Source organism: Schistocerca piceifrons, chromosome 1 (assembly GCF_021461385.2).
Source record: "Schistocerca piceifrons isolate TAMUIC-IGC-003096 chromosome 1, iqSchPice1.1, whole genome shotgun sequence".
In the NCBI taxonomy this organism is placed as follows: Eukaryota; Metazoa; Arthropoda; class Insecta; order Orthoptera; family Acrididae; genus Schistocerca; species Schistocerca piceifrons.
Genome location: NC_060138.1, coordinates 1,134,613,589 through 1,134,636,395, shown reverse-complemented (window position 1 = coordinate 1,134,636,395; position 22,807 = coordinate 1,134,613,589). Strand labels below are relative to the sequence as shown.

Below are 22,807 nucleotides of genomic sequence, written 5' to 3'. Positions count from 1 at the left end.
AACTGATAATAAGAGAGTATTACTTACACAACCATTCCATAAGCACCTTCTCCTATGTATGAAAGGTTGGTATAACGCGGTCCAACTTCAAATAATTGCCCCCGAACAACTTCAGCATTTGGATTACCTACGGCAGCACTTCCACCCTCCGCCGCCATTTTGACAACTACCTTGCAGCACGGAATATAACTTGCGCGAGTCGCCACAAGGCGCGGTTTCTGTCTCCGTTTCTCCCTCGTGATGGATTCTGGGAAGATGAAGCGCCATGTTTGAATTCGTCGCCGGCATTTCAGCGTTGGTTATGCAGCGAACGTATTCGGTGGAAAATTATTTCGCATCAGAAACAAACAGCGAGTGTAAATTTCAGCTACTTGTGCTTTATTTTTATTGTGGAGGTTAAAAGACATCTGTAGCGTGATTCAGGTGAAATATATCTGAAATAAAGACATCACGAGCCCGTTGAAGTTGAAACTTACTGGTAACTTAAAACTGTGCGTTGGATAGCTGAGTCGATAAGAGTATTTGCAGGCGCATGGCAAGATTCTGGCTTCGAGTCCGGTCTGACACACAGTTTTTACCTGTCAGGAAATTTCAAAACAGCACATGCTCTTATGCAAAGAGGTAGGTTCATTCTGGAGACATAGAGAATTATTTATTTTCTGAACTTCCCGTTTGTCCAGACGTCTGGATTCCCACTACGTGCAACTAATTCGTTATTCTGAAACTAAACTTGCGTACTCCACTCCTAATTTGCATATTTTACCAAATGCTACCCAGTGCCGTCATTTCTATATTTTACTGCTATTTGGAGTGACACATTTTTCAGCAATAATATCATAAATTTCTGTTGCAGTATTAAATAACGTCTCAGTCAGTGTGTGAATATGGACCAGTATCCGATCTCGAGTAGCTTGTAATACTGGATGCAACTGCCCGAATAAGGTGGAGAAGCAAGAGCCCAGTTTTGCTAAAAACTGATTCCACCTAAGCGGCCTCCGAAGATATTTCCATCTGTCTTTGCGTGTAAAAACAAGTTTTTTGCTGTCGCTTACATGAACTAAATCGTATGGCTAGTAAATGTTAAACGAAACAAGACATACCGAATATACCGACGGAACTCGCGTTGGTTTCACCACGGAATGTCTCTCACAGATCCCGTTAACCGCATTTGTAGGTCAAAGAAAGGAATATTGGGATTTAAAACCTCCCCAACGACTAGATGACCAGAAAAAAACCAAAAGCTCGTCGTAGTTTCGTATCCCTTTTTTCATCTGCTTGAATATAATTAGAGAAACCGCACAAAATATGTACGTTAACTAGATTTTCAGGAAGCTCCGGAAACTGAATTCCTAGTCGTTTTGCACCACACTATCCAACGTATCATGGCCACAGGAACTATTAAACTATTAAAATACTGTCATATACAGGCTCAGAATAGACTAGCATGCTACGTATTCTGTTAATGAAACAGAGTGGTGGCCCACGAACTTAAAACACCCAGAACGTTTATACCTCACTTCTTCGAGACTGAGGTGGAAATTTTTTCTTACAAGCGAAACGGACAGTACCTGTCACACGCGGATCCAAGGGTGGGGTCAAACGGTCATAAACCCCACTCGTAAAGAATATTTTATTAAAATACTTTACATTTGTACATGAAATTAATTTTCAAATTTCTCAGTTAGCTTTGGAAGAATAATGTAGAATGAAAACTTAGGTGTACCGCAAATGGCAAAGACTCGTTGAACGTTGCGAGTTATGTTTAACACTTGATTGGGCTTGTGGACTGGCCAGCTGTAGGAAACATCGAAACCAGGAAATGACGTCGATCCAAGGCTGACCATGCCGTGTGGCTAGGGTGTCCCGTCGGGTAGACCGCTCGCCTGGTGCAAGTCTTTCGAGTTGACGCCACTTTGGCGAATTGCGTGTCGATGGGGAGAAAATGATGATGATAAGGACAACACAACACTCACTCCCTGAGCGGAGAACATCTCTGACCCGGCCGGGAATCGAACCCAGGCCGTCAGGTATGACATTCTGTCGCGCTGACCACTCAGCTGCCAGGGGCGGACTGGCTGACCATATCTGCTGCCGACATCAAATCCTACACGTTTCGATAGTAAGCCATGACAGAAAGAGAAATGCCCTTCACTAAGAAATAAATTCGTGAGGACCGAATTTACTCTAACATAATGGGGAACGACTGTAAGGAACAGAATTCACGCGCTCGCCTAACCATACGCTGTAGAGCTTTGTTAACAACCATAGTGATATGTGAAATACTGATGCTGCTCTGTGCACACTTCAATTATGATGTCGTCTAACTTGTGACTGTTTGTTGCTAGTATAGTTTTTAAATCAATTGCATTACACAGATACAGTCCCTGGCCAAATTATTAGACGCACTGCATATTTTTAATGTTATTTGTAATAATTACGTGTTACGCGTTTAAGGCGTGTTATGTGCTTAATGCGATTAATCGGAAAATTTATGACAGTCATTCAGGGTACTTATTAAATTGTTGAATTTTGCCTCTATTGCTACGTGACATTGGATTGTTAACTTATTGTAGCTATCAATACGCAGAATACAGCTCACAGGAAAGGACCTGTTCAGCGGCGTTCTCGCGTCTAATTCTTTGTTCGCTTTGATTATCAATTTCGTAATATCGACATCACAATTGATTGTTTAACAGCCAGATATTACTAACTGTGATCTTTAAAAATGGGTAAAAGAGGGGACATTTCAGTACGTAAAAAAGATGAGGTCAAAGCCCCCGTTAATACGAAAATATATTCCAGTCGGGAAATTTCACGGAGGCTGGAGATGTCAGAAGCTAGCGTGAGGCGAATAAAGAAGAAAATTGATTCAGGTGAAGAATTGAGCTCCAGAAGGAAGAATAAATGTGGAAGAAAACCCAATTTTCATCCCGTGGTCAGAAAGATTTCTCAAAAGAATTTGCCTATAAAACAGATTTGCATCGACGAAACAGATAAAATCTCAACTGGAGGGGACTAATGTGAATACATCTGAACGCACTGTTGGCAGAAAGTTGAAGGATATTGATTTCAAGGCCCGTTAGAACACCAATGTTAACAGCCACAATGAAAGCAAAGCGTCTGAAGTGGGCTAAACAGTGTTGTGATAATGATGTGGACTTCTGGAGAGCGGTAATTTAACTTCAAAAATGGTTCAAATGGCTCTGAGCACTATGGGACTTAACATCTTAGGTCATCAGTCCCCTAGAACTTAGAACTGCTTAAACCTAACTAACCTAAGGACAACACACAACACCCAGCCATCACGAGGCAGAGAAAATCCCTGACCCCGCCGGGAATCGAACCCGGGAGCCCGGGCGGTAATTTAACTTCAAAATTATTATTTGCGTAATGAGACAACCTACGTACATTTATTCATAGTATATTAATTATGTTTCTTGATTTTTACAGTTATACTTCAGCGATGAAAGCACATTTGAAATTTTAACTAACAAATCTCAGTATATGCACCGTCGAACAGGAGAAAAAATTGATCCTGACTGCATTATTCAGACCTTAAAACATGCAACTAAGGTGATGATTTGGTCCGTCATCTGTGACAAGGGTACAGGACGTCTTTACGTGGTTAAAGCCATAATGAGGCAAGACCAGTACAAGGAAGTCCCGCAAAAACGGTTAATACCACAGCTCAGAGAATGGTTCCCGAATGGGGAACCATTTATTTTTGTGCAGGATGGAGCACCTTGTCACACAGCCAGGTCAGTTAAGTCCTTTCTGAAGGAACAAAATATCCCTCTGTTAGACTGGCCAGGTAATAGTCCCGACATGAACTCCACAGAAAATGCATGGGAACTAATGAAGAGGGAGGTGGCAAAAGATGTCTTCACAACAAAAACACAGCTCTTAGAGAAGATCGTCCATGTGCGGTATCATCATCCACAAATGCAGCACACAGTACAGTCCTGCTTAGACAGCATGCCACGTCGCATTAAGGCTCTCATAGCTGCAAAAGGTGGCTCAACAAGATGTTAAAACTAATATTTTCACTTTCACAATATTTTAATTTTTGTTGCAATTATTGAAAAAAAATATTATCATTTTATCGCAATTTATGTATTAAAAAACAAATTTAGTTAGACTAAAATCAAAATTTGCTTAAAAACTGTAGTGTGTCTAATAAATTGGCCAGGGACTGTACAGTACTTCTAAAACTAGAGATCCGCCCTGGCTTCAAGAGGGGAGCACTGGGTACAGCGCTCAAAATATATGTTGCACATTGCTTTATTGTCAATACTGGAGGTAATAGGTAACAAAACCGATTTTGTTCTGTCAGATACAGCCACAAGAAAACAAAAATAAAGAAGATAAACTTATTTCCATTTGATAAACACAGAATACCTTTTGAAAAGATTCATGTGCAGACACTATAATTTCTTCTCACTGTCATCTTGCAGAACATGTTGTTTACGAACAGACTGTTCCTCCTTGTAATTTGAGACACTTGAATGCGGTTTGGCAAAATTGTCCAAATAAGCCCGCGGGACATTGTTCCATTCCTCTACAGCGGGCTCTATGATGCCCTTGAAGGTCTCTGGAGGGGCAGGAAGACTGCAAATCACTCGTTTTAGCACAGTCCATGCATTCTCAATGTAGCTGAGATCTGGAGAATATGGAGACCTTTCCATGCGACTGACTCTACGCTCCACTAGGAAGGTGTTCACAAGATTGTGGCGATGGCAGAATGCATTGTCGTCCATCAGCGTGAATCCCGCTCCAAAATGTTCACCAAATGGAGCCACAATGTGTGCAAGGGTGTCATACCAGTCATCCTCCCCTGTATTGCCACAGGGGCTGTCCTGCAGCCATACATGACTCGACCCCAAAACGTGACTGAACCGTCTTGATTAGGGAGGCTGTCTACGACACAGTTACTGTGTAAACGTTGTCCTCGTTGCCTCAACACACGAATATCAGTATTGTCAGGGTGGAGGCTGATACGCGTCTCATCAGAAAAGAGCGCTGAGTCCCGTTGCTGCCTGGTCCACAAAGAGTGATTTCGTGCCGAGGCGACACGAGACCCTTCCTAAACCCGATCTAGAGGAGGATCCTTGAAGGGTCTTCTGGCACGCAATCCCTGCTAGTGAAGCCTGTTTCGTATCATTTGTGTTGACATCTGCACTTCTTTCGCAGTTTGAAACTGCCGCCGTAGACGTGTAGCATTATGTTGAGGATTTCTGCTTGCTGGTTTACGCAGATATCGGTCCTGCACACCCGTTGTTTTTCTTCCGCGGTCACTTCTATGAGAATGGTCAATTGGTCCTGCCGCTAGAAACTTGTTCCAGGTTCTAGAGACATCACTTTGACGCACGGCGGCATTCGCTGGGACGTCCACCTGTCTCATCCCCTGCTCCATTAGAGTGACTGTAAGTGAGTCTCTGACCGCACGTTATTGTTGTCCGAGCTGTCCTGGAGCAACAAAACTCTCGTAGTGACATACAACACAAGTATTGCAATGTTTACAGGTGACACGGCTGCCACAGACTGCACGTATTGCCCCCTGTTTCCGCTGGAATTACATTACAAAAAAAATCAATGAACCGATATCATAACGTATTTCTGGATCACAACGTTCAGTATTAAAGTATCGGCCATAGGCAACATTTATTTTGACCACCTTATAGGTCTATATAGTAGATGGTTGGTTGGTTTGGGGAAGGAGACCAGACAGCGAGGTCATCGGTCTCATCGGATTAGGGAAGGACGGGGAAGGAAGTCGGCCGTGCCCTTTGAAAGGAACCATCCCGGCATTTGCCTGGAGCGATTTAGGGAAATCACGGAAAACCTAAATCAGGATGGCCGGACGCGGGATTGAACCGTCGTCCTCCCGAATGCGAGTCCAGTGTCTAACCACGGCGCCACCTCGCTCGGTCTATATAGTAGAACGACTTGTCTTGTGCAGCAATAATTTTGTTTACGGGCCATTGCATAGAGCACGGTTCCCCAAACTTGCGTTCCGCGGAAAAATGGCACTCGGCGTGAGGTGAATAAGTGCTCCGCGAAAAATTGTTAATAACTGACGTTTATTTCGACATTTGACGACACTAATCCATTGTTTTTTAAAAAAAGTCATGATTTCTGAGTTATTATTTATGATTTAAAATTGAAGCAATCACTGAATATAGAAGTTTTCCTCATTTTTTACAAAATATTTACCTTCAAAATAAACAAGGTGTTCCATTAGATTACTAGGATTATCAAAGTTTTCCGTCAGACGAAAAATGTTGGAACCACTGGCATAGAGTTATAATTAAAATTCAGAGAACAAAGTTAGGTAACTAACCGGTAACTCCGAATTCTAGTATACCTTGGACGATCTAAGTGGCGCCACCAAGTTGTACAAGCATGAACCAGCGGAAAAATGCTCCTATTAGAGCACAAGCATTCGATTAAGTTCCTATTTATTTAAAAGACTCTGAGTGAAAGGTGGGGTACCAGGTGCCACGTTCTACCTTCTTCAGTACCTTTAACAGATTTCAAAAAAATTTGGCATGCGAACATATTCACGCTTTTTTTTTTTTAACATGCAACTCACCTCAAACTCCTGCCTGCCCGGCTAGCCGCGCGGTCTAACGCGCTGCTTCCCGAGAGGGAGGGCGTGCCGGTCCCCGGTACGAATCCGCCCGCCAGCCTGTGGATGGTTTTTAAGGCGGTTTTCCATCTGCCTCGGCGAATGCAGGCTGGTTCCCCTTATACTGCCACAGTTACACTATGTCGGCAGCTGCTGCGCAAACACTGTCTCCACGTACGCTTACACCATAATTACTCTACCACGCAAACATGAGACGTTCCCGGGCTGGTCCACTGGGGGCTGATCCGCACAATAACCCTGAGTTCGGTGTGGGGCGGCGGTGGGGTGGGTGGACTGCTGTGGCCTGTTGCGGGGTTGCGAACCACCGAGGGCTACGGCGGGACGAAGCCTCTCCGTCGTTTTTAGGTCCACGGTTCAATACACAATACACCTCAAACTCCCACAAGCTCCCCTAACTGTAACTCACACACACTAGTCCACTCGCTGTTAGCCGCTCCTACACATCCACTCCCAGTTGCCTTTTCTCACTCACTCATTCTGCCATTACCTTTTTGCGTCTCTCTGTCACTGTCTCCAGTGTCACAACCAAGGTCCTCTTCGTTCCGTCCTACTACAACAGTTTTCTATCACTATCACTCCCTCTTGTTCTCTCTTACTGCTACAGTCTCATTTCTTCCTTCCTATTCTAGCTGTTTCTTACACTGTCATTGTCTCTCTCTTCCTCGTTGTCATTGTCACATCCCCTGCCTCCCATTGTCACTGTTCTAGCCGGCCGACGTGGCCGTGCGATTAAAGGCGCTGCAGTCTGGAACCGCAAGACCGCTACGGTCGCAGGTTCGAATCCTGCCTCGGGCATGGATGTTTGTGATGTCCTTAGGTTAGTTAGGTTTAACTAGTTCTAAGTTCTAGGGGACTAATGACCTCAGCAGTTGAGTCCCATAGTGCTCAGAGCCATTTGAACCATTTTGTCACTGTTCTCTCTCACTTCCACATTCTCTGTTCCTTTATTCCTCCCCTCTGTCTCCTTCACTGTTTTCCTAGCGCTGTTTTGTTACTGTCGACTATGTTCCACTGCCACTGCGTCCCTCTCTTTCTCCCACACTACTATTGTCTCCTTCGCTCTTTCTATAACACAATTACTGTCTGGTATCTCCCAGTATTTATTACTTTTCCGTCTCATCGCCACTACCACTGTCTTATCCTCTCTCAGCATGAAAAGTGCGAATATGTGCTCATGCCAAAATTTTTGGGAAAATTTTTGAAGATGGCGAGGATGGTAGATTCAGATAGCTGATCCCCACTTTTCAGAGTCTTTTGTGTGAAAAGGAACATATTCGCATTTTCTGCGTCCCAATAGAAGTATTTTTCCACTGGTTTCCTTCTTTTCCGTACTGCTGCTCATATGCGTTGTCAGTAAAATTTAGATAGTTTACTTATGTGAAACTGAAATAAAGCAAATAAACTACGTATTCGTCTCACATCCTATTTTACGTGCGTATTTTATGTGTACAAGAAGGGTAAAGATATGATAAAAATTTTCAAGGTTATTCGCGATCAGAATCTTTGGAGTACACCATAAAAATTACAGCCATTTGCTGTGCGTAGCCGTCTCGGTATCCGCGGCTGGGTTTTGGCACCCAAAAATAAAAAGTTTTTGGGGTGTTTCTCGAAAACGTATAAAGATTTTTTAAAACTGGGAGATAGCTCCTCTAGACAAATGCCTAGAGAATATACTGCTAAAATTTGAGCAATTTTCTTCGGTTATTTATGATTTAGATTGCGCCTCAGACAGGATTTGACGTGTGGAAGTACGGTAGCTTTGAACCTCTGTATCTTGGAAACATATAAAAATATCAAGAAAAGTTTCAGGGTTATTCGATATCGGTTCTTAGGAATATATCGTAAAAATTTCAATCTTTTGCTGTGCGTACCCGTCTTGGAATCATCGGCTGGATTTTGGTCCACTGGTGACGACGAAAATGTAGTAAAAAGTAAGAAACATTTTAGTTGGGGTGGGGTTTCCCGGGGAATTGCCGATGAAGTAAGGGTGACAGCATAAGTCCCATCATATACACCGTAGGCAACATCAAATGCAAAAAGAACCAAACGATTTGCTCCATTTATCTAAGCAGGAGAATGTGTGTAGTATTTCTACTTGGACCCTGTAATGTAGGATAGTGACACAAGACGATCCTCCTGTTGGGTATACAAATGATCCCTTAGCACAAGGACTATCCAATACATTTGACCCTACCTTTCTCTTACAAACAGAATCCGAGGTATGAGCACCAGAAAATGCCATTTTTATGCGTGTCGTTTTGGAACATACTAGGTACGTAGGCTGTCGCATGTATACCCATGAAATAGCGCCTGTCGATATTTTCTGTGACGTGTCTTAGGCTTTTGACTATGTGAATCACAGTATTTTCCTGGATAAATTAAAGGTTTATGGAACTGACGATATAGGTAACCAGTGGATAATGTCATATATAACCAAAACAATGTAGGATGTTGTACACAATAATTTAGTCAATATAGTATGGGGACGTAATTCTGACTGGGGAAAAATTACGTATGGGTTTCCCCAAGACTCAATTTTAGGTCCGCTGTCGTTTCTCATATGTGTAAACGATCTCCCATCTAATATATAACAAGCTGAATTATTTCTTCTTGCAGATGATATTAGTTTTGTAATCAGTCCAAGCACACTATAAAAACAGAAGAAATGGTAAACACTGGTCTTAAATATATCATTGACTGATTTTGCGCGAATGCTCTCTCCCTCAGTTTTCAAAAGGCACAACATATTAGTTCTGTGCATCTAAGGGTACTACACCAATGGTAAGAGGAAATAATAAATAGAGAGGAAATTTCAAAAACCTTGGGTGTCCATGTGGTGTCACCGCCAGACACCACACTTGCTAGGTGGTAGCTTAAATCGGCCGCGGTCCATTTAGTACATGTCGGACCCGCGTGTCGCCACTGTGTGATCGCAGACCGAGCGCCACCACAAGGCAGGTCTCGAGATACGGGATAGGACTCGGCCCAGTTGTACGACGACTTTGCTAGCGACTAAACTGACGAAGCCTTTCTCTCATTTGCCGACAGTTAGAATAGCCTTCAGCTAAGTCCATGGCTACGACCTAGCAAGGCGCCATTAGCCTTACAGAGTTTGATAGTTATCGTATGAAATGTCTCAACAAGAAGAACGATGTACCACAAGGATCGAATAAAGTTAAGTATTCGAGGAGCTGCATACTTTTCTTATTAGAATTCACTACTTATCCTGTTCCAGAATTCACGCCCGTCTGCGTTAGATAGCGTGCATTTAGGCCGCCTCTATCTACAAGGTGTTGGCACATTTACCAACACATCAGTCCATATCGATGAGAATTTAAACTAAAAAAAAAAACACATTTTGGAACGCCTGAAACAACCAATTCCAGACGCATTTACATTTAGAATCAGTGCAAATCTTAGGAAGAAAGAAATCAGTAAGCTGACATGTTTTGCATTTTTTCATTCAATAATGTCATAATCGTAGAGGGAGACTAAGGCATGAATACACTAAACAGATACAGGAGGATGTAGGTTGCAATAGTTACACGGAGATGAAGAAGATTGCACAGGATAGAGTAGCATGGAGAGCTGTATCAAACCAGTCTCTGGACTGAAGACTACAACAACAAGAACAACAATAATGTCATTTGGAATAACATTCTGGGCTAACCCACATTTAAAAAAGAAAGTCTTCATAGCGTAGTAACGTGCTGTAAGAATAATACTCATCCACTACATCTTGTAGACATCTGTTTAAGGGGTTCGGTTTCTGACTATTGCCTCACTGTATATCTGTTCCCTCATGAAGTTTGTTGTAAATAATTCACCACAGTTCAAAGGGAACAATGATGTACATCATTCCAATACCAGAAGGAAAAATGACATTCATTACTTCTACATTAACGTTATCTTCAGCACAAAAAGGGATGTACAATACTACAATAAAAATTTCTGATCACTTACCCAGTGAGGTAAAATGTCTGCCAGACAGCAAAGTAAAATTTGAAAACAATCTGAGATAGTTTTTCCTTGCCAGCTCCTTCCACTCTGTAAAAGAATTTCTATTATTGTAATGTGTAAAGTCTGGTGGTTAGGAATTACTAACTCACACCTGTATTTTTTTTAAATAAAATAAAACAAAAAGCAAAAGATTATAAATGTTCAGCATGTGGCCATATTTACAAACTAATTTGCGATCTGAATGTAAAATGACTTGCTCCATATCACTACGATTATCGTGCAAAATGATCCATTGAACATGAAACTATCTGACTAACTAACTACGTACCAAAGTTCTGAGAAGGCACGAATTCATCGACAAACATCATCATAGTGCAGCCAATATGCACCAAATATTTAAAAATTATACACATAAGCATCCGTCGTGGATCCGTCTGTTAGTGAAAACCATATAAAAATCCTTTCAAAATTTCCTAAGATTAGCCTTCACATACGTCAACGGCCTTGCCGCAGTGGTAACACCGGTTCCCGTCAGATCACTGAAGTTAAGCGCTGTCGGGCTTGGCTAGAAATTGGGTGGGTGACCGTCTGGTCTGCCGAGCGCTGTTTGCAAGCAGAGTGCACTCAACCCTTGTGAGGTCAATTGAAGTGTTACTTGACTGAGAAGCAGCGGCTCTACTAACGAAAACTGATAATGGCCAGGAGAGCGGTATGGCCCTTCACAATCGAATCGAGTGACGCCTGTCGGCTGAGGATCACACTGCAGTCATCACTGATCGGAAAGTAGCGGCTCTGGTAACGAAAACTGGCAACGGCTGGAAGAGCGGAATGCTGACCACATGCCCCTCCATTTCCGCTTTCTATCGATGAGGATGACCCGTCGGTCGGTCGGTTCCTTTCGGCCTTCCGAGTCCCGTTCGGGCGGAGAGAGGGAGAGAGAGAGAGAGAGAGAGAGAGAGAGAGAGAGAGAGTGAGAGAGAGGCCTCACATCTCACATACAGAGAGCAAACCGAGACAGGGAACTTTATACACTACAGGCCATTAAAATTGCTACACCAAGAAGAAATGCAGAGTATAAACGGGTATTCATTGGACAAATATATTATACTACAACTGACATGTGATTACATTTTCACGCAATTTGGGTGCACAGATCCTGAGAAATCAGTACACAGAACAACCACCTCTGGCCGTAATAACGGCCTTGATACGCCTGGGCATTGAGTCAAACAGAGCTTGGATGGTGTGCACAGGTACAGCTGCCCATGCAACTTCAACACAATTCAGTTCATCAAGAGTAGTGACTGGCGTATTGTGAAGAGCCAGTTGCTCGGTCACCATTGACCAGACGTTTTCAGTTGGTGAGAGATCTGGAGAATGTGCTGACCAGGGCAGCAGTCGAACATTTTCTGTATCCAGAAAGGTCTGTACAGGACCTGCAACATGCGGTTGTGCATTATCCTGCTGAAATGTAGGGTTTCCCAGGGATCGAATGAAGGTTAGAGCCACAGGTCGTAACACATCTGAAATGTAATGTCCACTGTTCAAAGTGCCGTCAATGCGAACAAGAGGTGACCGAGACGTGTAACCATTGGCACCCCATACCATCATGCCAGGTGATACTCCAGTATGGCCACACACCATCAGGTGGCTTGCGGAGTATGGATGTAGATGTAGATGTAGATGGCGATGAGGAATACACGCTTCCAATGTGCGTTCACCGCGATGTCGCCAAACACGGATGCGACCATCATGATGCTGTAAACAGAACGTGGATTCATCCGAAAAAATAGACGTTTGCCATTCGTGCACCCAGGTTCGTCGTTGATTACACCATCGCAGGCGCTCCTGTCTATGATGCAGCGTCAAGGGTGACCGCAGCCATGGTCTCCGAGCTGATAGTCCATGCTGCTGCAAACGTCGTCGAACTGTACGTGCAGATGGTTGTTGTCTTGCAAACGTCCCCATCTGTTGACCCAGGGATCGAGACGTGGCTGCACGATCCGTTACAGCCATGCGGATAAGATGCCTGTCATCTCGACTGCTAGTGATACGAGGCCTTTGGGATCCAGCAGGGCGTTCCGTATTACGCTCTGAACCCACCGATTCCATATTCCGCTAACAGTCATTGGATCTCGACCAACGCAAGCAGCAATGCCGCGATGCGATAAACCGCAATCGCGATAGGCTACAACCCGACTGTTATCAAAGTCGGAAACGTGATGGTACGCATTTCTCCTCCTTACACGAGGCATCACAACAACGTTTCACCAGGCAACGCCGGTCAACTGCTGTTTGTGTATGAGAAATCGGTTGGAAACTTTACTCATGTCAGCACGTTGTGGGTGTCGCCACCGGCGCCAACCTTGTGTGAATGCTCTGAAAAGTTAATCGTTCGCACATCACAGCATCCTTTCCTGTCGGTTAAATTTCGCGTCTGTAGCACGTCATCTTCGTGATGTAGCAATTTTAATGGCCAGTAGTGTAATATGTAGTAATTTTCGGAGGAACGCTTTTCAAATGATGCATTTCTCCGAACCGTAACTTCTTCGAAGTTAAGCTAAAGCCATGTACTAATCACAGATGTAAACATATTATTATTATATTAAAACGTGTTTAATGTTTTACAGTTATTATTGTTGTTATTGAAATCCTAAGAATATTTGGTGGTTTAACGATGGGATTGACGGCTAGTTATTTCAGGACGTTTGGTGGTGGGGGGGGGGGGGGGGGGGAGGGGAGGGAGATAACAACGATCTGTGACCCCCCCCATCTCCACCCCCACCTGCCAGAACACTGGATCCACGCCTTGTGTTTGCTCGCAAATGAAATGAAAGGCGTGGGACTCCTAAAGAGAACGCCCTTACATGTGTAGTAGCCAGCTATTGGCCGCTGACAGGTCAATGCGTTGATGACTAGATTTCCATTGCAGAGAGAGAGTTTTTGCGAGGTTCTCGTGCGTCAAGCTATAAACAGCAGCATAAAGAAATAGAGTGCGTTACATTTACATTTATAAACAATTACATTTATAAAAATAAGGCTTAAATATCTTTTCTTCTGCTATTCTACGTGAAAACAGAACGATTTGTAGTAATAATGGCGTGTAAACTTAGCACGCAAGTGTATAGCGTTGAAGCCTGGTCTACACGTAAGCGAACAGGAAGAGAAAGGAATTTGTCTCTGGTGTAAATCGTAGGTGAATGCGAGCGAACTGCATTCGGTCTTGTTCGGTTCGCGTTTGCTAGCGCTCCGTGGGCTGTTGGTCTTTTGCCGAACCATCGAAGGAAGTTCCAATCCCCTCCGCACCGTCGCTAGTGGTATAGAAAGGAGGCTTTCATCTGCTGACTTATCTACCTTGGTGTTAACATGAGTTGCTTGAGCAATGGAATGGCATGAAGTGAATGTATTGTCGCTGATAGAAGAATCTGGATGTAATAGATGCTTCTGGGATCCAAGAGATCGACAGAACAAATGCCGAAGGAAAAGAAATATGATTGGTGGAGAACTGCCGAAGTACTCAAAGGTACAACTGGGAACGCGAGAAAGACGATAAATTCACTAGATGCTTCCCTCAGGCGGGAACGGAATGAATAATCACAAGCTTCGTATTTCTTTCTATTAAGTAGGAAAAATTAAATGAATGTCTTTGAAAATAACTGAGTGCGAACATGTACCTATTATGCTGATCAAAATTAAATAAACACGAAAGACATCGTTGTTTGTGTTCATGGTAACTGTAATTATATGGCTGATATATCACTGTTATTGCGAGATTTTTGCGAGTTCTTCATCAGGATGAACGACCACCGCCAAAGTGTGGTCAAGAGCAAAGCATACTACCTGTAGCACAAGATCCAGCTGAACATAGCATGCTTGACTTCAGATGCTGCTTCACAATCTGGGTCATCTGGATCCTCCCCTCCAACACCAACTTTTCTGAACTGTGCAGATGAGGATTAGCCTTAAGACAAATTATCTGCTCCCAAAATTATCCTGGCCCAAACCTAAGTTAACCTTCTGTCCCCACACCCTCCACCCAACAGTTTCACTCCCTCTGTCCTATTATCTCATTCCTATTAACATCTCCTCGCCCTCTTTGTGCGCCACCCTCTGCCGCTCCTCTACTTTTTCGCTCCATTTCCGCCTCCCTCCCCCCCCCCTTCCCCCTCCGCACCAGCATTCCGACAGTGCGCCAGTTGGCAGTCTAGTACATAGGCCACCAGACATTGCTCTTCTATCCCCCCTTGCTTTCCAGTCCGAGCTGCCCGAGATGATTATGTGTTTAAGATGTCTTCTTCCTTGTGTGAATGGATGTGTGTGCGTTTCCTTTCCTGAAGAAGGCTTTGGCGGAAAGTTAAACGTCTAACAGACTTTTCAATGTGCTCGCCTGCAACTCAACGTATCATCTTCATGCTGAGTAGCAGTCTCTGCTTTTCCTTGGGCTGTTTTATGTACACAGCTGTTTCAGTTAATGACTGAAGAGCCGTAATCAAGCTGTTGGCCACTTGTTCCAACAGTTTGATTATAAATAATTGATAAATAATGTAGATAATCAAAATGCCTTTATGAAGAGTGCCCATTGGCTACAATGGAGAATGGTGGGTGGTGGTGACAGGCAGGTAGGCCCAGTGGAAACACTTTTGAGACTAAAGAATGCCATTATTCAATTCTACTACATGACATGTCGTGTCTCGGCAATACAAACATGCCTCTGAATGTTGAGTAGGGAACCTACAATGCTGACAAAGGACCATGGGAGGCTGGCAGCCTTTTGGGTGCCACGACCATAGTTCTTCAGTGACATCATACTTCCTTCAGCAGCGTGGAGCCCTGGCTGCACCTCACCTCCACAAGTGTCCTCTTTGGCGACTCGTGGAGACAGCTGTGCAAGGGATTCAACTCACTGCTCTCTGGCAGGAGTTAGACGGTAGCTGGCACTGAGGCACTATGTCCCACTGGGATCTCACTGCTGGTAGTAGCAAGCACTGATGGCATGTTGGTGGGGCTGTGGCGTCGACTGCTGTGAGGAACATAGTCGTGAGGATGCAGGGCCAGTCTCTTCTCAAACACATGATTGCTGATGGCAGTGCCCAGTCGTCCAACTGGTCGGTGTGGCCATCCCCTGTGTGGCTATCATCTGACTCAATGAATGGTCCAAGCTCGGGTCCTAGGTGTCATTAAGGAAAGTAAGGTTCTGTTCAGACAACATCTCCAGAGGTTTATTTCGCCAATACAACTGTGGCTGTGTCACGTTCAACAGAGTAACTCCCGTCATAGAGGCTGGCATATGAAACACAGGTCTCCAACGTCATACTTAGTCTCACTGATCAACAACCCACTATCTTGCAAGTCTAAACAGCATATTTGCTTTGGGAGTCTAAATCCCTTTTCCAGAACCAAGTTTTTAGCGAAACATAAAGTTGATTGCTCTGTCAGGAAACCAGTACATGTTATAATGTCTACTGAGGGAAACAAACGCTTAAAGTCATCACAGAAAAACACGTACCATATGCGGCAGTGTACCAGGTCTTGTGTATGTATGATTCAAGTTTTAGCCATCATAAATTATATGGAGGTGATAATCGTCCGATTTGATTGCTCACTGAGCTCGATAAACTTCCATGGGAGGTTGATAAGCTTAACAACACCAACATTCCCATGACTGAGTCAAAGGAGAATAATGATTTATACATGAAGGCCGTTGACTGTCATATCTGTTGACAGCCCTTCGACTGAAAAGTGGAAACTCCTCATAGGGACTGCTGTCATCTAGCAGGGAAGTTCTGGAGTGGTGCCCATAACACATGCAAGGGAAAATATCAATTACAACGACACACCCATCTTTTCCACAATCTAAAAGTGTGTGATACTCACTTTGTCAGCCGGTGCTCGCCGCCGCCGCCGCCGCCGCCGCCGTCGCCGTCGCCGCCAGCCGGTGCTCGCCGCCGTCGCCGTCGCCGTCGCCGTCCGCCCTGGTCGTCCGACCTTGATCTTCGTCCGTCTGCGTCTTCGCCTGTTCCCAGTTTGTGTCTTTTCCTTTTCGTGCTGTGCGTTTTTTCTTCCTGTCGTCATGTCCGCCCCCACCACCACCGTCACTACTACCACCACCGCCATAGTCTATACATCCCCTTCCGCTGCCTCCACCACTATAACTTGGTGTGCCCAGTCCCACCCCCCTCCTTCCATCCCACCTCTCCTCACTCTCCCTTCACCCTCTATCTTTGTCGCCCCCTCTCCCGCTTCTTCCTCCCGCTCCTCTCGTTCTGATCCTTTCCCCCCACTCCCCCAGCCTGTCACTGCAGCTCCGGCTCGGGTGGTGGCCCGTCAGGCCACTGTCCACGCCCAGCTATCCCCGTCGCCTTCGCCATCACCGCCGCCACCGTCGTCATCGTCGCCGTCGCCGTCACCGTCGCCTTCGCCTTCACCGTCACCGTCACCGTCACCGTCTCCGGCGCCGACTGCTGCGTCCACGCCGGGACCTGTCCCTTCCCACCACCTCCCCATCGCTCCCGTCCCTCCTGTCACTACCCGCCCTTCTGCCGCCGTCAAACGCCCTAGTGGCACCCCCACCTCCTCCGCTCCCAAAAAGGCCCCGCCCCGACCTCCATCCCCCCCCCAGAGTGCCATGGATGTCTCCCCACCTGGCCCTGCTCCCACCTCCTCCTCCTCCTCCCCCCCCAGTTTATACAAATATCTCCTGTCCCATCCCGATCCTTCCTTTCTTGAGGCCCGGAATCTCTCCCTCCTCCTCCGCCAACATTTCCCTGGTGCCCCCATCTCTCTCCTTACTCCCAGACGGGATTCTGTTCTCATCTCCTCCCCCAGCCCAACACTCCATACTGACATCCTCTCCCGTCTCCCCGTCACCCGTTTTGGTCCCAACGCCTCCCTTACCCCTGCTCCTTCTCCATCTCCTACCCGTCAACCCCAACCCCCGCGTCGCCAGCCGACCCTCACCGCCGTGATCACGCGGCTCAGTCTGTCGATCATGGAGGAGGAGGTGTTGGCGGAGCTCAAGGCTCATCCCACGCTGGAGGTGCGGGCGGTCCGCCGCATTTACAACTCGACCGGCCCCACCCGCCTTATGTGGGTTTTCTCTGAGGACGCCCCCTCCATTGACCGTCTCCTGAAGGAGGGTGCCCTCCTCTTCAACCAGCGGTACAAGGTCGACCCCTCCCGTTCCCCTCCTCAATCCCTGCGCTGCCAGAGGTGTCTGCGCTATAATGCACACCCAACAGCTGAGTGCCGCGAGGCCCCCACCTGCCCGCATTGTCGGCAAGCGCACTTCCTCCGGCAGTGCCCTAACCTCCAGTCCCCTCCCTCCTGTAATACCTGCAATCTCCCCCATCCCACCTACTCCCAAAAGTGTAAAGCCCGACCCCATCCAACCACTCCTGAACTCACCGTACCTGTCCGTCCTCTCGACGCCCCCACTCCTCCTGGCAATTCCCTTCGTCCCCCCCCCCCCCAACGCTGAGGACATCATCAGGTTCCTCACAATCGTCCTTCAAAATGTTCATCCCTTTCAGCGCCCCCACACCCTCCAGCAGATCTCCCTCGCCGCCCGTTCCATATTCCAACTCAAGATGTACGCCACCTACTCCAACAACCAGGCCCATTTCACCTTCTCCCGCCTTGACACCCTCGTCTAAATCCCTGTCATGGCGCGACAGCAACGTATCCTTTTCAACAACATCCGCTCCCTTACCGCCAACAAGAACCTCTTCCTGCACACCCTTGCCACCCACCGCGTGGATGCCTTCCTCCTTAATGAAACCTTCCTCCAACCCCACCACACCATCCACACTTCGCCCTATCTCCTCCACCGCTCCGATAATCCCCTCCCAATTGCGCGTGGTGGCGTTGCTATTGGTCAACGTCACCAGATCCCCATTCGGCTCCAACCTCTCCTTCCCGACCCCACCGAACACCTGATCCTTAGTCTCTTCTTCCCCGGCCTTACTGTTACCTGAACCACCATCTATGTCCGCCCCAACGCTCCTCTTCCCTTTGACTTCCTCTCCCACGTCGACCGTACCTTCTCCTCCTACGTGATCGCCGCTGACCTCAACATCCATAGTCGTTCCGCTGCCCAGTTACAGCGGTGGCATCGGTTCCTCTCCACCCTTCAAGGCGATCTCATCCCCATCCCCCAGCACACCCGTCCCGAATCCAACTCCACTCCCGATGTTATTCTCTCCTCCCCCAACCTCCTTGGTCGCATAACGGTGGATGTCCTGGAGCCTATTGGTAGTGACCATCTCCCTGTCCTCATCACCGTTTCAGACGGACGTCGCCCCCGACCCGACCCTCGTACTGACCCTCCCCCTAAGTTTGTCCATGACTATTCCCGTGCCGACTGGAATGCCTACCGGGCTACCCTCTCCAACCAGGTCGATAGCCACCCCTTCACCTACCGCCACCCTGACGATGTCACCCATGCCGCCTCCTTTCTCCAGCAGACCTTGTCTGAGGCCGTGGAGGCCCACGTCCCTACTGTCGCCATCCACCCCCACCGTCATACCTTACCCCCACAGGCCGTTCTCCTCCTTCGTGAATCCCGTCGTCTCTACCATGCCTTCCTCCACACGCGTGACCCGGACACACTACGACGCCACCGGCAACTCCAGCGACACATTCGTAACTTGCTCGCGGCTAAGAAACGCCGGGACTGGCGACAGACATGCACCCGTTTAAATGCTACCCTACCACTCAACTCGTCCAAGTTCTGGTCAGCCTTCCGTCGCCTTACCGGAACTAAACCCTCTCCCTATTATCCTCTTCTCCATGATGATCACCCTTTCCCTGACACCCTTAGTAAGGCCAATCACTTTGCCTCCTACCTCTCCGATGTATTTTCCATCCCCGATGATCCCCAGTTCGATTACTCCCTCTTCCCCGATATCCGCGATCAGACTGACACCTCCGTCCCTCCCCTCGCCCCTGGTTTCCAGTACTTGGGCAACATTGCACACACGGAACTCAATGCCCCTATCACTACACAGGATCTCATTGTTACACTCCGCACCAAACGCAACACCGCTCCTGGTCACGATCGTGTCACCAACCATCACCTTCGTGAAGCTCCTGTCTCTTTCCTCTCCACCCTGGCCGGGCTCTACAATGTAGTCCTGTCCACCGGTTACTACCCCGACCTGTGGAAAACCTCCCGTATCCTCATGTTCCTTAAACCTGGCAAACCGCCGTCCGCCGTCTCCTCCTACCGTCCCATCAGCCTTACCTCGGTCTTCAGCAAGGTCCTGGAATCTATCCTCACCCGCCGCATCCACCAGCATCTCCGCCAGCACCGCCTCCTTCCCGTTACCCAGTGCGGCTTTCGGCCGTCCTTCTCTTCCGACGACCTTCTCCTTCACCTCACTCATCTCCTTTCCGAACAGCTTAATTCCCGTCGCTCCGCAATCTTCCTCTCCCTGGACCTCGAACGTGCATATGACCGCGTATGGCATTCCGGTCTCCTCTTCAAGCTCCAAACCTTCGCCCTTCCCATTAACTACGTCCGTCTGATCGGCTCCTTTCTCTCCCGCCGTCCTTCCTATGTCACCATCCATAACACCGATTCCTACACCTTTTTCCCCTCCGCCGGTGTGCCCCAAGGCTCCGTCCTCTCCCCCCTTCTGTACCTGTTGTACACGGCGGACATGCCGCCGCCGTCACCTCCCGTCCACCTTCTCCAGTTTGCCGATGACACCGCCTTCCTTGCCCTTGCCACCACCCTACAGCGCTCCCAACGCCTTCTCCAATCCCATCTTGACCGGTTCACCACTTGGTGCAACCAGTGGTTGCTCAAGGTCAATCCTTCCAAAACCCAGGCGATCATTGTAGGCAAAACCACCCCTTCCTTCCGCCTCCTTGATTTCTATCTCACCGTCTATGGCCGTCCCATTGCCCTCACTCCCACCCTTAAGTACCTTGGCGTCACCCTCGACCGTCGCCTCTCCTGGACTCCCCATCTCCAGACAATCCAAGCCAAGGCACGTTCCCGCCTCCGTCTCCTCAAGCTCCTTTCCGGCCGTACGTGGGGTCTGGACCCCTCCACCATCCTCCACACCTATAAATCCCCCATCCGCCCTATCCTTTGTTATGCCCATCCATCATGGATCTCTGCTCCCCCTACCTTTTATAAATCCCTCCAAATCCTTGAACGCCATGCTCTCCGCCTCGCCTATCGCATCCGTCTCCCCTCCCACACACGGATCCTCTACGATCTCATCCCCTTCCCCCACCTCCTCCTTTTCCTTGAAAGGATACGGATCCTGTACACCTCCCGCAAACTCGATCCTCCTCACCCACTCGTCTCCCCGATCCTCTCCCACCCCCGCCCGCTGCTGCGCCTGTATTCGCACGTCCCACCCGGTCTCCATCTCTCCACCCTCCTTACCCTCTCCCAAGGTGGCTTCCGCCAGCTCCCCCTCCCTGATGATGCCCTCCTCCCCTCCATCTACCCCTCCTGCCAACTTTGATCCTCCCGCCCTCCTCCTGTACTTACTCCTCTGGGCACCCTCCCTCCCTCCCCTCCCTTTTCCCTCCCTCCTCCTTTTCTCCCCCCTCCTCCCCCGGGCCTCCCCTCCCCTGTTCTTCTCCTCCTGCCACTGACTCCTCAGCCATTGGCATCCTTTTTCTCCCCTCTCCCCCACCTCACCCCTGTTCCCCTCTTGGCAGGTCCCCGGACTCGCACACGTTACGTGGACATTCGCGCGCCGGAGGTCACCGCCATCAGTGTTTTGTGTGTGTGCCGTCGTGTTTAGTGTTCAGTGTTCACCGTCCACTCCATCGTTCACCAGTGCCATCGTCATCTTCAGTGTTTGTGCGTCGTCTCATCAGCTAGCAGTGTGGATTATCGACGAGTGTGAACGGCTCCGTGTTTGTCTCTATGTGTCTCCTGTTTTATTGCCCACCGTTCTGTGACTTACGTGTCTTCTCAGTGTTCTTGCTCCTTGTATATTCTATGGCTGAAGAGCAGCGTAGTGTGCTGCTGACAGCCTGCCTGTTGTACAGGTTTTAAAATAACAATAAAGTAAAAAAAAAAAAAAAACAGCTTGGCGACGACTGGCACAGGAGTAGCATCCTAGACGACTACCCACTGTGCTCTCTTTTGGTTCGGGGTGTGTCCCTTCTTTATAGCACCCATCAAGTTGCTGGATCATTCCGTCTGACACACACCTCCGGCAAGGGTGTGTACATTATCATACTTGGGGCAACTTGTGATGCACTTGTGTCTCTGTGACGCGCTGCTTTATGGAACCTGGTCAGGTGTTGAGTGACCTTAGTCCCATATGGCTATAGTCTACTTTCCATCCATCACCAGCCTGCTGCTGTTTGAACAAGCGATTGAGCCAATGCTTCCACTGTCTTCCCTATACAGCTCCTAGCTACAACTTGAATGTAATGCCGTACTTCTTCCTTTAATGTTGGAATCCACGACAATAGAAATAGTGTGTATGTTAAATTATCTCTGCATTGAAAATATTAGAACCAAATTATATCGAGTTATAGTTACTAGTATCTCTGCACTGAAGTGTTAGAACCAAATTGTGCCTCAGGAATCAAATTATATCTGAAAAAGCAAATTCTGTTGAGTGATAGTTATTAGTATTTCTGAATTGAAATATTAGAACCAAGTTGTATCTCAAGAATCAAATTATAGCTGAGGAAATACATTCTGTCTGTGAGAAGCGAATAAACGAAAAATTCATTACCATACATCTTTGCTGTTATTTGCAGAAAACCTGTCCCCACCGTATACATAAAGGATGTGAAGACACAAATGTCATTAATTTTAAACATGGTTGTTATCAAGAAAGTGAAGTGTAAGACAGAGATTAACAAAATAAAGGTAATGGTCACATGGGATTAAGCCTATTATGCAAAACCTGTTTCGTTATAGGAGCGTGCAGCAAGTGACCATGCCCACTTCCAGAGACATACAGCAAACATGTCTAAAATTATGTTTCCTGTTCCTGAGTAGAACCACAGACGTGATATCTGGGTAAAGTTACATACTAAAAAAGTGTGAAAGAAACCTACACAGACTGTGAGGTGGAAAATCATTTATTTTTCGTCCAAGTTAAAAATAAATTTACATTTTCAGAAGCAGGCGCAACACTATTTCACACATATTCTTCTTGAGTCTTCTTGACCACCAGCAGACATGAAGATCCGACACATGTACGTGGTCTT

General features: G+C 47.1%; 1 protein-coding gene and 1 pseudogene across 1 annotated transcript in view; one reads left to right on the top strand and one right to left on the bottom strand.

The window, feature by feature from the left end:
- The window catches only part of LOC124780620 (mitogen-activated protein kinase 1), a 377,777-nt gene extending 377,615 nt beyond the window's left edge, over window positions 1-162 (bottom strand). Inside the window, exon 1 of the mRNA XM_047253794.1 lies at window positions 28-162. Coding sequence (XP_047109750.1) covers window positions 28-158 — 131 coding nt within the window. The 5' untranslated portion in view covers window positions 159-162. The remainder of the gene's footprint in view (window positions 1-27) is intronic.
- Window positions 163-11,103: 10,941 nt separating this feature from the next.
- Window positions 11,104-11,221, top strand: LOC124721794 (annotated as a pseudogene).
- Window positions 11,222-22,807: the final 11,586 nt, after the last annotated feature.